This window comes from Nanorana parkeri, unplaced genomic scaffold (genome assembly GCF_000935625.1).
Source record: "Nanorana parkeri isolate BGI_ZX_2015 unplaced genomic scaffold, ASM93562v1 scaffold520, whole genome shotgun sequence".
In the NCBI taxonomy this organism is placed as follows: Eukaryota; Metazoa; Chordata; class Amphibia; order Anura; family Dicroglossidae; genus Nanorana; species Nanorana parkeri.
This window is the reverse complement of record NW_017306788.1, coordinates 437,673-454,999: the sequence shown is the minus strand read 5'-3', so window position 1 is coordinate 454,999 and position 17,327 is coordinate 437,673. Positions and strand designations below refer to the sequence as shown.

General features: G+C 44.5%; 1 protein-coding gene across 2 annotated transcripts in view; it reads right to left on the bottom strand.

The window, feature by feature from the left end:
• The window catches only part of IFRD1 (interferon related developmental regulator 1), a 30,621-nt gene extending 15,148 nt beyond the window's left edge, over positions 1–15,473 (bottom strand). Inside the window, exons 1-2 of one of the 2 annotated variants that reach the window (XM_018561378.1) lie at positions 15,132–15,473; positions 1,576–1,680 (exon numbers count right to left, since the gene is read on the bottom strand). In XM_018561378.1, the coding sequence (XP_018416880.1) occupies positions 1,576–1,680; positions 15,132–15,177 (151 nt within the window). In that variant the 5' untranslated portion in view covers positions 15,178–15,473. The remainder of the gene's footprint in view (positions 1–1,575; positions 1,681–15,131) is intronic. The other variant, XM_018561377.1, reaches the window with a different exon arrangement.
• Positions 15,474–17,327: the final 1,854 nt, after the last annotated feature.

Genomic DNA, 17,327 nt, shown 5'->3' with positions numbered 1-17,327 from the left:
CCCCCCCCAACCCCCCCCCCCCCCCCATCTCTCCTCCATGCAACTAGTAGATTAACAGTTTGTTGGAGTCTGCCCTGTCCCTTGTGATCTTTTACTGGACAGGACAAGTGCTTTGGCAAAAAAGTAAAGCAATGCTTTGGAGGGCAATGTGTATTCGTTTGATCTGGATTCAGTTTGAGAGTTTAATACTACTTTAACCACCTTCCGTCCATGGCCGTTTGTGAACGGCCGGACGGACGTCTGCTAGGAGCGGGAGGGCGTCTTAAGACGTCCTGCCCCTCCCCCCTCTCGTGTGCGGCACTCAGCGCGCACACGAGAGGGAAAACTGTGAGCATGTAAACAGCCAGCGATGGCTGTTTACATACAAGCGATCAGGCGTCTCTAGAGACGCCCGATCGCTTGCAGGAGCTGCGGGTGTGCGGCCTCCCCCCCCCCCCCCCCCGTACCTCTGTCCCGCCGTCTCCTCGTCGCCGCTGCCGGTCCGTGATCCGATGTGGCCGGTGCGGCTGGGACCGGCACGGCGACGCTCTAACAGCAGATCAAAGGGAGATCATTACTCGATTTCCCTTTGATCTCTCTTCCTGTCCCCGAATGCAGGAAGTGATGTATATTACATTACTTCCTGCATTCAGTGTCACTCTCCGGTGCAGAACACCGGAGAGAAGCTGATGAAGCAGATCTCTGCTTCATCAGCTTCTGTGGGGGTCCCTAGGTGACATCAGAGGTCTTGGAGACCCCTGATGTCTCCATAAAGAGGACCTGTTTGGTGAACTGGCTATTACATAGGGGATTATAGCAATAAAGTTGTAAAATATTCACAAATAATAATAAAAAAAAATTACATAAAACATTTTTTAAAGTCCCTGCCCCCCCCCCACATGCAAACATGCGTCGGGTGCGCCTATGTACGAAAACGACGATTGCGCCTATTATGCAGCACATGTTACATATCGCCGCGAACGTCGGAGTGAGAGCAATAATTTTAGGGCCATCAATCACTGATAACACTAAACTCATGAGCGGTAAAAACGTTTAAAGTGTCGCCTATGGCCAATTTTGGTTGCGGTCGTTTTCTGCGATTTCACGGGCGCGCGCAATTTTAAAGGTTGACATATTTAGTGTCTATTTACACGACGTGACCACGTCTTTTATAGTATACCAAAAAATTCGGGTGAAAATAAATGTTTCATAACATTTTATAGGGAAACATGTTTTTTTTTACAAAATGTAGGGTACTTTTGTTTTATATAGTAAAAAATAAAAACCCCAGCGGTGATTAAATACCACCAAAAGAAAGCTCTATCTGTCCCCAAAAAATGGTATAAAATTCATTTCAGTACAGCGTTGCATGACTGAATAAACGTCAGTCAAAGTACTGCAGCGCTGAACACTGAAAAATGGCCTGGCCAGGAAGGGGGTGAAACACCGCGGTCTTCAAGTGGTTAAATGCGATAAAGTAGAGTCAACCCCCCAGCTTCAGTTTAAATGCTTCGCATACATGTACTTTAACTGTATTTAGTTGGAGTTCAGCATTAACACTAACGTTTTGGCATTTAATCATTTATTACAACTTACCATCATCCTGAAGGCTGGCAGCATCACTAAAACTACTGCACTGGCTCATGGTTTCGAGTGAGGAATCATCATCACTATATGGACAGAGATTTTTCTGCCGACCACCTACAAAGAAAAATTTCATAACATTGCCCATTAAAAAATGCTAATCCAACGCAAGAATGACTGAACAAGCAATCCCCCCCGTTTTCCCCATACCAAACATGTTCATATGCTGTCAAAGGCAACCATGGCACTTCAGCTGTTGTGCAACTACAAATCCCATGAGGCACAGCAAGACTGAGCCACAGGCATGACTCGCAGAGGCATGATCTGATTTGTAGGTTTAGCAAAGCTGGAGTGCAGAGGCTTCCTAGCCCTGTTATAGCATTTGCGCTGCCTCCCTGGACTAGAGCAGCATTTCTCAACCTTTTTACCCCAGAGTAACCCTGGAAATGAGGTTTAATGGAATCCTAGCTAAGGATTAAAACTACAGGTCCCAGTACATTAGCCTTTTAAAGGCTAATGTACTTTCTACAATGTACTTAAATATTGTAGAAAGTTTTAAAAATAAATGAATATTGTGGTGCACCTATTGCATTAGACACCTAGGGCAGATTTTATTTTACATAGCCTGCTGTATACAACAAAATATCTTTCAGTAATCTTGCAATAAAATGAAATAACGCAGACAGTAATCATGGCTCCCACCTTAGTGGTCAGTTTAGAAGGGCCTCCTTACATCAGGGGTCATTGCAGGAGGCAGATTCATTATGCTATTCCCTTCTCAAGGAAGCCCTAGCAACCTCTGTAGGAACCTTGATTGAGAAAGGCTGATCTAGAGGGTTGAGATTTTAAGGAACGCCATAATTCGCCCGCAAGGTCAAAGTCTGTTGCTGAAAATCCCCAACAGGTTAGTTCACACCATAAGCAGTGCATTCCGGTCAGATTCTGGCTGGAGTGCACTGCCTCACATTGCGCCGGTTCACTTTTTTGCCGGGCAGGAGGGGGTACGGCGGGCCATTGAAGTGAATTGCACCGTAGCCACGCCCTCTGGCCTCAGTGCATCGCCCGCACGGGATCACAAGGCACGTTGTGCCTGCAGTGCGGTCCGATCAAAATAGTGCTTGCAGCATTTTGATCGCACTGGACTGCACCGCAGGCACAATGTGCCTTGTGATCCCGTGCGGGCGATGCATTGCGGCCGGAGAGCTAGGCTAAGGTGCCATTCACTTCAATGGCTCGCCATGCCCCCTCCTGCCCGGCAAAATAGTGAGCCGACCACAATGCGAGGAAGTGCACTCCGGTCAGAATCGGACCGGAACGCACTGCTTATGGTGTGAACAAATCCTAAGTATCAAGGAGAAAGTTACCCTATATGTACAGGTTTCCAGCTGCAAAACCTAAAGTTCACAAGCCAAGACCACCTCTTAAATATAACCACTAAAAAACTAAACCAGCACGGTTTCCACACAAACTTTCTGCACCTCCACCACAAACTAATCTGCAGTATTGAAATCAAATGATGAAAAAACATTTTAGATTGTCCCTACACCTTTCACATTCATACAGACTGTGCCATAGACAAGATAAATCGGATTTGGCAAAAGTTGTAACACACCTGCTTTCTCAAGGACCCAGTACAGTACATGCACACGGACAGGAAAGTACAAGTTAAAACACCAAAATTTCACATGTAAATTAAACACTGAAATTGGAGGCTGACCCTACACAACTCAGTACATGTCATTTGCTCACATTCTCCCCATACCAGCTACACATCCAAGATGCTTACCGGCTTTGCGCACCTTCTCCCTACATTTTAGCTCTTTGCCGTATGCACGTCTTCTCCAATTTCCCTACAGATCTGCTACCTATCCTTGCACAGTTTCCATTCCTCTTCCAGATGCAAGTTGCTGGTTCTCATATGTGCTTTTACTCTTCTTCCAAAATATTGTCACTTTTCCAAGCTTTCCTCAATCTCTGATAATGCTCACATTCTACCTCCATCTCATATCTTTCTCCTCTCTAAGCCTCAGTCACTTGACAAGGGGATAGTTGTGTGTACAGTCTGATGTGACAGATTATCCATTTGTATTGCTCCATACTTGAGAGCAAGCTGCGATTGGTCAGTCTAGGGTCTTTTGGTTTAACTACTTTCATCTGCCCGTTTCACAAAAACAGATGGAAGCCTTCCTAGGGCAGGACAAAGATTTAAAACATACATTTTCCTCATGTGCTTGTGTATGCCCTCTGATGCACAAAAACGGTACTGTCCACTGATTAGTGCAGATCACAAAGGGTACAGAGCTAATGAGGGTTTCTGTACCATGTGATTGCTGTGACCAATCACAGAATCACACTATAAAAACAATGGCTGCGGTTAGCATACAGGACATCTCACTTTACTCATCAGGTGTCCAGGCATTCTTATTTGTTATGTTTTATACTAGAAAGCAAAATATTTTTTCCCCCCTTCATATTGCAAAAAAAAAAAAGCCAATTGGTTATTAAATACCACCAAAAGAAAGATCTAAAATTCAACAGGGTACAGTGCTGCATGACGGAGTAAGTTAAAGCTTGGATGCGCAGATGTCAGCAATAGTTTTTGCGGTCTGTTTATAAGGTGTGGTTGTTTGAGGGGTGTCTGGAAACCAAAAACCGCTGCCCTCAAAAAATTTATGGCCAGTTTAATATCATGAAAGGAATAGTTATAATACTGTAGAATGATTAAGGCAGACAGGTTCTCTTTCCATAGATAGATCTCAAAGCCTAATTGAAGTCTTACCAGTTTGCCGCCACGGTAACTAAACTGTGCAGCCCTGGTCGAGGCAACTTTTTTGGGGGGCAGAAAAGTGGAGGTGTTCAAATCCATGTTCATATTTATAGCATATTAGACAAGAACCTGCCTTTAACCCCTTCATGACTGAGGCCCTTTTTTCCATTTTTGCACCCATGTTATTGGGGGGGCGGCCCCTTCTTCGGGACGCAGAAGCGATCTGGCGACAGGTAAGTCGCCAGGATCGCTTCTGTTGTAAAGCCGACAGTCGGCTCTACAAGTTTAAACAGAGTCCCGGCGGCAAAAGTCGCCGGGAGTCTGTTTAAACAGCCCCGATGCTGGCGACGTACACTGTACGTCGTCAGTCACGAAGGGGTTAAAAAAAAAAAAGCAGAACGCTGCTCCCTGCTTGTACAACCTCAAATGCCAACGCCGTCTAATATATGTCACAAACATTAGGCATTGGCTTACTAAAGGTAGAGCCCATCCTTAGACATTAGTCAGGGGACCATACACAGTAGCACTGCAGAATAAGACTTGTGTCCCCCAATCTACTCAGGAAAATATTCAATTCCTACCCAGGAAAACATCTCTAAGTGCACAAGCCACTAATATCACAGGCTAGAAATATGCTAAGCAGTCTACCCACCCAGCAGTATGAGGGTCCTACACATTATCTTATAGATGCTGGGAATTTAGGCAGATATGAGCTTGTACATCAAGAAGGAGACAGAATATAGAAGCAGATTACAAGATAGAGCTACAAGGTATGATCTACAGACCAAGAACATTCTGTGCATTTAGGATAAAAGTTCAGCTTTACAGAGAAATGCAAAGCAAAAAACCTGTGTGAAAAGCCTCGGATGTAGGCTGACCAGTTGTGGCAAGACAAGGCACAGTGAATTCAAACTTCAATTGCTTTCACGCCTACAGAATTCAGCATTATGCTACATTATGGTAACCCCTAAGCAAATTAATTCCTAAAGTTACCATCCTGACAGGCACATACAAGTTATTCAGCCAGAAGATTTAATCTTGGAAGTTAAGCAGCCGACAGTAATGCTACACACACTATTAAATGTTTCATGTGTCCAAATCATACAGGACAGATTAAGACGCCAGCTATGCTTATGTTTGATCATTGCTTTTCTATTTACTCAATGCTATGCCTGATCTAAACAGATGTGAAGTGTACAGCCAAATAGACAGTATTGCTGGTCATTTACAAATCCCTATAGAAACACACTTCAACCAACCATTCGCTACAAAAGCAAGAGAATTTACACACGGCAAGCCTCCATATATAGTACTGGAATGTTTACTTACTATTGATTTTTCCACCTTTCCAACTTCTGCAATTGTATTTGTCTTTCCCAAGTACAACTTTCCTCCTACTCTTATCAGACTACTAGTGCATGCTAACCAGCTGATTTCTGCAATCGTGCCATCAGCTACAGCCTACATCATGCCTTTATCATGACAGCTTCACCAGAAAGGGCGAGTAAGCACAGGATGACTTGCAGAAAGGAGGATATAGACGACAACTCAAAATGTGCAGATTTTAAAAGGTAGCTCCACCTTAACCCCTTCACCACCAACGACGTACAGTGTACGTCGCTGACATCAGGGCTGTTTAAACAGACTCTCGGCGGCTTTTACCTTGTACATTGGGTTTAAACTTGTAAAGCCGACTATCGGCTTTACAGTAGAAGCGAGTCTGGCGACTCAGCTGTCGCCAGATCGCTTCTACGGGCCTCCTAATGTCATTTTGCTGCAAAGAACGAATGAAACGAAACAAAAATTTTGACCGGAATACCGCTAACTAATTTTTCCAAATCCGGATCCCGAAATGAATTAAATTTCGGACCCGAATCCCGAAAAATGAAATAACGCACATTCGGAATCAAAACGAAACAAAACTAAACTAATTGTTTGCTGGATCACATGTCTACTTTGTATGCCATTGTTATTATTTTTGAATTGTATTAATTGGGCAAGTGGAATCCAGTGGAGAGATTGGCAGAGAGGGGCGGCAGACACTAACGGTTGGTAAGGTGAATGAATCTGGCAGTAGCATTCATGATAGACTGAAGGTGGGATGCCTGTGTAGTGGTAGGCCAACAAGGAGGGAGTTACAGCAGTCAAAGCGAGAGAATACAAGGTAGTGATTTTGTAGATGTTAAAGAGATGGCAAGATTTGTACAGTGATTGGATGTGGGGTAGAAAGGAGAGGTCAGAATCAAGGATTACACCGAGCACCAGGGTGAGGGGAGGAGTTGATCATTGTGCTGTTGGCTGTAATATAGAAATAAGCGGGGGGGGACATGGAGAAGAGGAAATAGCATTAGCTCATTTATGGACAAGTTGAGTTTAACCCGTTCACGACCCATGATGGGATAATCCCGTCATGAATTCTGAAGAGGTTAAACAGACTCCCGGGACTCTCAGCCAGATCGCTTCTACGATCCGGAAAACGGGCCCCCCCGCCCAACACCCCCGTGTTTCCCGGGCTCAGTTGCCCCTCCTACGGGCCCGGCTTCTCTGGTGTCAGGGGGAAGCTGGGGAGGAGATGGGCAAACCTCAGTTCGTCGATCCCCTCTCCGTTCAATGCAGATTGCATCACTTCCGGTCCCATAGCAGTCAGTGCTGGGCTCCTGAAGCCCAGCTATAAGCTATTGAAGAGCGATCTGCACTTCAATAGCTTATTTGGAGTGTAAAGGTGACACAGGGGGGCTTTTGGACCCCCCTGCATCACCTTAAAGAGTACCTGTCACCATCTGCTATCAAGTCACCTGTCACCACCATCTGCTATGTGATGGCAAGTAAAAAAAAAAAATACGTTTTTAAAATTAAAATAAATCTAAAAATAATTTTACAAAATGTTTTAAAGTCCCCTGGCCCCACGTCTTCACACGTCGGGTGCGCCTACGTATGAAAACAAATGCGCTACACAGGTAGGGTATCGCCGCGCACGCCAGAGAGCAATAATTCTAGGTATTTTTGGGTATCTCTAAACTGATTGCCTGTGGGGGCTTTTAAAGCGTTGTCTATAGTCTTTTTGGGGTACTAAATTTTATCACCGTTTCACGGATGCACACAATTTTTAACCTGGGCATTTTGGGTATCTATTTACTCATAACCTCATCCTTTATATTTTATTGAACAAATGGGTATTGTGTTTTGGGGCATCTTTCACTAAATTTGGGGGGTTTGATAAGGCATTGCGCTAATATCGTGCAACATAAAAACTTGCAACTGCACCATTTCATTCTATAGGGTCTTGGCTTGGGGGTTTTAAGTAATTTTCAGGCCTAAAATGTGGAATATAACATGGGTGCAAAAAATGTAATAGAAAGGCCTCAGTCATGAAGGGGTTAAAAACATTAATGGAAAAACCTTTTTAAAATTTAGTATATATAATTGTCGCACAAGCCATTTTGTAATGTATTAAAAATGACCTTTACATTTAAAACTGTAGCTGCTGTAATTTTCTAAATCTTTCAAATTCAATGCAATATAGTGACCGGAGGCTTTCTGTATGCAGTTGATGTACAGAACTCCCCAGAAATGTCACTTCCTGCTTCTGTGATTGGCTGACTGATTTTCCCAGAAGTCTGCACTAAGATACAAGAATACTTTTTGGCATCCCTTGCAATAGGAATGTAATTTTTGGTGATACTCCCTAAGGGTTAATTACTGCTAAAGGGATGCAGACACTGCACCTTTCCCTAATACAACACAGGAAGCCCACCAACTGGTTATAAGGCCTGGTTCACACCTGTGCGTATTGCATAAGCGCGTCACACGCGCGTTTTCGTCCCGGAGTTTGGTGCGTTTTCATGTGCGTTTTTAGTGCGTTTTTTTACATTAGAAACGCGCGTTTTGAAGCGTTTTGGAGCTATAGGTATGAAATTATAGGTATGAAATTAAAATGTGTACTAATTTATGAATATAAATCAGTACATATCAATCACCAATTACATATAAACACTGTCAGCTGGCGATTTGCTCATGCAGCGAGCTGTGATCGACAATCTGGGAGCTACACCGGTTTGTGGAACTACAAATAAGAGATCATAAATTGAATACAATTTGTGTTAAACCTCAAAAAACCACACAAACTCATTGTTAAATTAGCTTAAAATTTTATATAAAAATAAACAGGCCATCTCAACATTCTCCTGCTCAACCGGATAGGAGAAGAAACTTAACACGGTGCCTTTACACAGACTTTTGAAGGCCAAATTTAGAGATTTTGATAGTTTGGGAGCGCAAAATTAGGCTCATCCACCTGCATGTCCTCCCTCATTCCACGTGTGGAATAGCCAGCCGGTTGTTGTGTGTGTTGTGACAGGCTGGTGGAGGGATAAATATAGGGGGAATGTGGGCGTGGGTGCCATGTTTCCTGGTGTTGCTGCATGGGTGTGTGTGTGTATGTATCAGAGGCATGTGTGTGCATGCGATGGACATGCTGAGGTGGTTGTCGAATGGGAGGGGCAGTTACAAAACGGACCAATACGCATCAAAAACGCTTCGGGACCTTTTCAAGCGTGGCCCGTTTTGTAGTGCGTTCGGGACGGACGGAAATACGGACAGGTGGGAACTATACCATTCACTTCAATGATTTTTACATTTTGGTCCGTTTTGTAGTGCGTTCATCGAGCGTAGGACACACTACAAAACGGTCAGGTGTGAACCAGCACTAAGAACCCAGATCCTCATTCAGGAATCAATTTGAAAAGGACATAATGCAACAAACTGCTTTTCCGAAACAGAAACATAGGAAACTGCAACAGTTTGTTAAGATCTTTGCAATGTACACAGATTGATTTTTTTTCTCAACAAAAGTGGAATTCCTCTTTAAGCAAAGACTATTCGTTAGGGCTGCAACAATTAATCAACATAATCGATTATTGAAAAAGTTATCAACTTTTTCAATCATCGATTAATTGGCTTCCGATTGGTTGGCCCTGTTCACGGCTCCACACGCTGTGCGCCGCATCTCCTCCCCGCCCCACGTTCACCGACCGCCCACATCCATGATCGGCACAGGGTTTGCCATTCTGCATTCATTGCTGTATAATTTTACACTTTTCATTCATTATATTGCACTCCACACTCTTGTTTTCTTTTTTTACTTCCACCGCTCCAAGCTTGCTCCTGTGATGGACTACACTCAATACAAACTAGTAGTCCATCACTGGAGCCATTTAAAAAAAAATGTTACATTTTTTTTATCCGATTAATCGAACTTAATAATCGGCTAACTAATCGATTTTGAAAATAATCGTTAGCTGCAGCTCTACTATTCGTATCAGGGTACAAGCAACACATGATGGGCCTAATTAGGGTCTGAGGAAAGTCGAGACAAAAGCAGACACGCCAAACATGAAAAGGGGACTTTAAGCAAACTAAATGAACAGCTAAGGGTACATTCACACCAGATGCAGTGCGTTCCAGTCCAATTCTGGCCAGAACGCAATGCATCGTATTGCGGCCGCCTCACTTTTTTGTGGGGCAGAAGGGGGCATGGCGGGCCATTGAAATAAATGGTGCCGTAGCCACGATCTCCGGCCGCAATGTGATCTCCCGCACGGCACATTGTGCCTGTGGTCCGGTGCGATCAAAATAGTGCTTGCAGCATTTTGATCTCACCGGACCACAATGTGCCTTACGATCCCGTGCGGGCGATCACATTGCGGCTGGAGGACGTGGCTACGGCGCCATTCTCTTCAATGGCCCGACACACCCCCTCCTGCCCCACTAAAAAGTGAGGTGGCCGCAATGCGAGGCAGTGCATTCTGGCCAGAATCGGGCCGGAACACACTGCATCTAGTGTGAATGGGCCCTTAAAGGAAAGCCCAGTCTGCAAGCCACAAACTTACATAGCACTCCTGAGAGGTCACTGCTTTGTGATATCGGACTGAAATTGTAAGCCTAAAGACAGAGAAATGCTGGGGTATGTTCCCGACACTCAGTACTTATAAACCTACTTGGATTAGCAGTGAAACATATTTAACATTACAGGACAGGTCCAGTTAACCGACTAAACATTTGTGAGAAAGAAATGTGCAATAAAAATATTTTACATTGATTATTAAACATACATACAATACCAGGTTTCTACCAAATATAAATTATGAAACTGTGTCACAGGGGATTTAAAGTGCACCTTGGCCCAGACTATGGACATTAAAGTACTTGCATGTTCTTAAAAAGTAAATGCTTTCAAACAAGCTCTCATTGACCTCTCTTGCTGTTTAAATTGTGAAGTTATTCATTCTCTAGATTGAAGAAAATAGCTCACCAGCACTCCATAAGTTAAAATGAATGAGTCCTTTTAATGGACAATGATGTCACAGAAATCCAACATGAGCCGACGTTTCGGGGCCACACAGGGTCCCTTCTTCAAGGCAAGAGATGTGACCCTATTCATTCTCTAACATCTGCACAGATTTCTGTTCGTTTCTAACAGCTTTTAAACATCTGCTGTGTTTACAGTAAGACTTGGAGGCCGATAGGATCTGCTCTCCATAAAAACTATTTCAGTGCTTCTGTTGTGAACTTTGAAGACAATTTTCTCTACAATGCTCTAGCTACAGAGGTTAATGAGGAAATTGTCATTGTATTGCTTGTTTAGACAATGTAGATCCTTAATGTGCAGTGGGCACAGGTTAACTTTAATGCTGCATTGAATCTTTGACAACCATTACTGTAATGCACCCAGGCTGTAAAAACAGTCATAAGCAATGGCTTTTACCAGTCATATTTGCTATAAAGAAAACCCTTTGTGCTACCAGCATGCCAGAGTCAGACCAATGTGCAACAAAGGGCAGCAGTTCAACTTGTCACCTGCCCAGTGCACAAGTCATCAGTGCTCACACTTCCTTTGCCTTAAAGTGACAGTAAAGTCAAAAATGTTTTTCCCTCCCCCAATGTTAATGTTAGCACTTACCTTAAATTATGTCTCTTAATCCGATCTTCCTCTTCTTCCTCCGTCCAGTGGTGCGGCAGCTCTCCGATCCAGCGCTGACTCTGCTTGCTGGCAATTCCAATCCCGCGGTGTCTGCATGCGGGTGCACGCATCGATAGACTTACCTTGCGTCTCCCAGCCAAAAATCCAAACTGCGCATGCGCCTGCCCCAAGATGCTTTGCGGCCGCCCGAGCAGTTCCGGATTCTTGGGCGGGTGCACGTGGCGAAAACCGGGTAAGTTTAAACCGCTGTTGGAAGCGGTTTTTTTTACATATATCTCCTGCTTGCTAGCAGTAGATGTAGGCAAACAAAAACGGGAGTGTTTAGAAACCCTTTAAATGTGCTAGGTTCTCTTGCCACCCACACCAATGAACACTGCATTACTAAGAAAATAGCCCACTAAATACTCCTCAGAAATAGACACTTCAACGGTGTCCATGTCCTAGTCCTCTGCAGATTGCAGTGGTTCCCCCTCATGATCCCCAAGTTACTACAGTAAAACGACAGAGGTTGGCGGCTGAAGTCGCTGAGCATAGCAGGAGACCAAGAATCAGACATTCCCACAAGGGTCAGTTTCTAGAAAGTATTCAGTGGGGTCCTCTCTATATTTCAACCACTTGTTTACACTCCCTTCCTGTCCAGGCCATTTTTCAGTATTCAGCGCTGCTGTACATTGAAATTAATTTTAGAGCTTTTTTTGCAACAGATACAGCTTTCTTTTGGTGGTATTTAAATCACTACTGCGGTTTTTCTTTTTTTTACTATATATAAAAAGTAGAGAAAATTTAGGAACAAAAAAAAACTGTTTTCCTATGCTGTAAAAGGATTATTACCCAATTTTTCAGTAAAAAATAAAAGGCGGGCTCATGTCTGGTAAATAGACACCAAACATGTGAAGCTTCAAAATTGTGCACACCAGTGAAATCGTAAAAAACTATCAGTTTAGTGTTTAGTGATTGATGGCCCTAAAATTATTGCTCACACTCCAACCTTAGCGGTGAAATGTGTGGCGCAAGTATAGTTTTCGCATGCAGGACTTTAACCATTTTTTTAAGGGACTAATTTGTAATTCATTTTTATTAAACTTTTTTTTATTTAACTTTGCTTTCACGTAGGGGGCTAAAAAAAACCCTGTGCCATAGCCAATATATAGTGACCAGTCCTCTTTATGGAGACATCAGGGGTCTCCAAGACAGCTAATGTCGTTTAGGGACCCCCTGCGAAGCTAATGAAGCAGAGATCTGCTTCACCAGCTTCTGTGGCCAGAGAATGACAGCTGAATGCGGAAGTGATGTAATATACATCACTTCCTGCATTTAGAGACCGGAGAGGAGGTCGGAGGGAGGTCAAATACTGGTCTTCCTCTGATCTCCAGTGACAAAGCTGCTGTGCCGGTGCCAGAACACACCGGGCAGAGTGGAACTCAGGATTGGCAGCAGCGGAGGCCGCACACCCGCAATACAAGCGATCGGGCGTCTCTACAGACACCGCTGGCTGTTTATAGTTCAAGCAGATTTGTCGTAGGTGGCAGGCACAGACGGGGCCGGAAACGACTTCTAAAAATGCCCACCTGCATTTAAGAAGCCACCGCCTGGCCATTTAATTACAACAGCCAGACAGCAAGTGGTTAATGGTGAGCCATTTCTGTCTCATTGCTATTAACCACTTCATGACTGGGGGCAAAACAAATATCAATGTCTGAACCCAGTTCTGCAACTTTGGCATGTGTTAGTAAAACTGTACATACCTTTGTAACTACTTTGTGTATCCAGGTAAAATAGACTGTTTTTCATCACAAATTGGGCCTTCATTTGGTAGAATATTAATAGATATATCCCAATTTTTTTTTTACCAAAGGAAAACTAGGCCAGAATATTTTGAAAATTGCTTTTTTTATTCAGCTGTATCCATCTTGCCATTACCTTGACCTACCACCAAAAATAAATCCTTCTACTCCTGATGTTTATGGAGATGTGTGCCGTTATTTGAACCTGTAGAAGGGCCTAAAAACAAAAGTGCATACTGCATTTTGGGTTGTGCACTGTGGAAAAATGCAGCATGCTGCATTTTTTTGCAGCGCACTGGATGCCACCGCAGATCGCCACGCTTCTCTGCAGGAATCTGAAGTGTACACAGTTTTAAAAAAGTGTACACAGTGACGGCTCCAGCAGTGCCGAATACAATGCACACTGCTGGAGCTGCCACAACGCACTAGCCCAACCACTAACACATTGGGGGACATTTATCACAACTGGAACAGACAGAATCTGGAGCTGTTGCCCATGGCAACCAATCAGCATCGCTCTACAGTTTGCTCAGGTAAGATTTGAAAATGAAAAGCCGATTGGTTGCAGTGCAAATCTGTTCCAGTTTTGATAAATACCCCCCACAGTGTTTTAGGGGACAGGCTAGTGTGAAAGGGCCCTAAATAAACTTTAAAACACTAACCCTGACCTAGTCCAGGCTCTGATCTAGCGGTTTTACTTTTTTTAAAAGGGGTAATCGATTGTCTTATTCGGCTGCTCCAGTCTTCGTAAACTCCCCTCACTGGATGCCATTTTCAGCACAGAGGAGAAAGAGATGGGAAGGGTCCTACAGCTAATGATAAGGAGTACAAGACCCGGAGCAGTTGGTAACAGAACAGTCTCCTTGCTGAGAGCACACTATGGTGCAAGCTTCCAGCACAAAGACTGGTGCACATATATGCAGCACCTAAGAAGAAAGACCACTCCCTTTGATGTAGTATGCGTGTGTCACACGGTCATAGAGGGTTCACATTTGGACAGAGTCAGAACCTCTGCAAGATTTTCAAGTGATCCATGTCACCATTCTGCTGGTTCTGGGGAACAATGTCAATGAAAGGAGCGCAAGGTCAACATTTCTATTAGACAACATAACAGCGATGGTCTAGGAGGGCATATCCTTTACTTTGGTGAGATTTCAGCTTACTTCCTGCTGTGACAACTAGAGAGGAAGTAAAGGCAAGGCTGCCCAATGGAGCACACATGGAAAACCAATCAGACAGGGGCTTTAATAATTTCCTACTCTAGCCAAATAAATGAAAAAGAAAAAAAAACTAGCTTCAGATACACTTTAGTGTGGTACTAAAGGCAAATTTATTTTCTATTTTAGAAAAAAGGAAGGCAATTTTATAACGCATCAGGTTTGTTTTTGATGTGTCCCATTGAGATCTCCCTGCACTTCCTCTCCCATGGCCACAACAGGAAGTTAGGAGACCTCTACAAAGTGAGGGAAATCTTCATCGTTGCCAGAATCACCTGAACTAGTGTCCCCATTGGAAGATTTTGCCTAGATTCCTGTTCTGGTGGCATCTCAATGTGCAATTTTCTTTCACCTTCAGTAATAAAATTGACGAGGACAGAGAGGGTCAGTCTCTCTAATGGCGACACAGACAGCATTAAAAACTCAACAGGTCTTCTAATCCCTCCCCACGCCATCAAAACCAAACAATAAAAGTTCTACTTTAAGAACAATGATTGAGGGGTGTGTCCACATAGTCGTCAAACATAGGTACTGCTGCATCTATGGAAGGACTTCAACCCCTCACCACACAAATGAGGAATCTGATAAAACTACATCAGTTTCTAGTGCGCCAAGTTTGTCCCCGGAGACCTCGCCACCTCACAATCTGGAAACCGGACAAAATACCGGCTTAATCAACCTGCAGCTTATGGGAAATGAAGTTTAAGCGCAACCACCCCCCATGTGACCTAATCCTGGCATGAGAGCGAGAGAACTAACATTCCCGGCATTCCATGCGCCACATTGCCCGGGCCTGCTATACATTCAATGTCCCCGCTCACCCGCGGTTCTGGCGGCGCCGGCGCTCCTCTTTTTATTCTTAGGCATGTTTGCTGCCCCGCAGTAGCCGCTCCTCTCCGCTCCGGTTCCCGGTGTCCGGCGATGCCGGTGGTTTCTTTCTGTATTGCCGCGGTGTAGTATGAATCAGCCGATAGATGAGCACTTTTTACTAAAGCGTCTCTCAGAAATACGGCTAAAATGAGCTATCGGTAGAGGTTCGAGGTGTCTGATAGTAGGATTGGTGACTGTAACTCCGGTGAATAGCTGTAGATGAAGACGACACATTTTACCTCTGAACACCTCAGGATTAAACGCTGTGTGCCACCGCTCGGCTTATATAGATTCGGTCGTGACGTCACCCTGAGCGAAAGCAGGGATTCACCAATCCGGAAGCGAGAAGCGTCCGCACGGTGCACGCGGCTGTGGTGACGGAGAGGGGGCGGGCCGAGCTTGTGCTTTCCTGTGACTGGAATAATATGGAAGGAATGTGTCCACTGTGTAGCCATTTACAGTTGATACCATCATTCTGACGGTGATATATCAGTCAGAATTCTGTATTGGGAGTGTAATAATGCATGGGGGATGCACAAAGGGTGTGAGGTGTGACAGGATACATCAGTTATACTTAGGAGAATTACCGACAAATGGGGATTTTCTGATTTTCCCAGGATAAAGTTATTAGGCCTCATGCACGTGGCAACACAATGTCAATTCCTGTGTCTTTGCCTCACCAGGGAGCCACAGCACACAGCCTCCCATAGAAGTCAGTATCTGTACACAAGTATATGCACAATTAAGCGGGCCACAAGCCTTGATCGAGGAATCTCCCGATGTCTTCATTGTATTCTGCCACTGGCTCATTTCTGACCAGCTTCTTCAATCAACTGATTGAGGGGTTCCAGCCGAAAGGATGCCGACAGTGGCGCTCACTGTGTAAATTGAGGCTGGTTCATCAAGAACCGGATGAAATTCACATTGTGTATGGACAGCTTAAAGGCGACCATGTGCATAAGCCCTTAAAATGAACCATAAAGCAGAACTTGGGGTACACTTACCCTACAAATGTGCCTTTTCCAGAGCTGTCAGATCCATGTTTGGTCCTCAGCTCTGTCCCCCATCGCCACTATCATTTCCAGGTTCTCGGTAGTCCACTTTGACCATTGGGTGGCCAGTGATGATGCATGCACACAGGAGTCACATCCTCCCCACCACATGACCCATTCACACTGAGCTACATCACATAAACGCTTTTCCATAGCTGATTTGAGTTGAGCTACATTGCACATTTTGTCGCACTACGTAGTGCTTCTTTTGGTAGTCTATCAAAGCCTATTGGGGCCAAATCTCACAAAATCCACTGGAAAAATAGGTCATGTTTGAGCGACAAGCTTGAGCTACAAGCTACGGGTGACATTGAGCTGTGAGATGTGAACAGTTCCATAGAAATGCATTAGACGAGCTACATTGAGCGATTTTTGAGCGAAAATTGCACTACAAATCGCTCAGTGTGAATGGTGATTGATGCCCGGTGCAGACCTCCGCGATGCAGAATCGTGCAGTCCTGCACAATGCAGGGTGCGCTTGCCGCGCGGCTTCAAGCCACGATCCTGTTCGGAAGCGGGAAACCACGCGATCCGCCCGACGCGACTGGGGTGCCATTAGAAAATAATGGCGCCCACAGCGCGATCGGTTCACACCTTGGCAACTCCTGACCACGCAGCAATCCGTGAGGTGTCGCCTGAGTGTGCACCGGCCCTTAGAGATGCCATGAATGGGCTGAGTGTGTACACAGCAATGCTGTATACAGAAAATTAAAAAATTGCTAGGGGATAGAGGAAAACATTTTTTGGCAGGAGAGATGTTGCGTGTCTGCCACAGCCCAAGTCTCACATCGCCATCTTGGTTCTCCTCAGTCTTTGGGACCCAGCTTTCTTTTCCAGGTTCAAGCAGCCGGCCCCTGATGACACCTGTCAAGTCTGCCCAGCAGCAGCTGTGTGTCCCTGCTTCTGCAGCCTCTGTGCACAATTTGTGCACAGAAACGCAAAATAATACTCTTTTTAAAAAAGATATAAAACAAAAGATGAGGTTGTGCTAAGTAAACGGAAGCTTGGCACAGTGGGAAATTTCTCCAGCCACACAGTTTAGCGTAGATGGAGGAATCTGTTGCACTTTTTCCATCTGACCATAGACAATCTGAA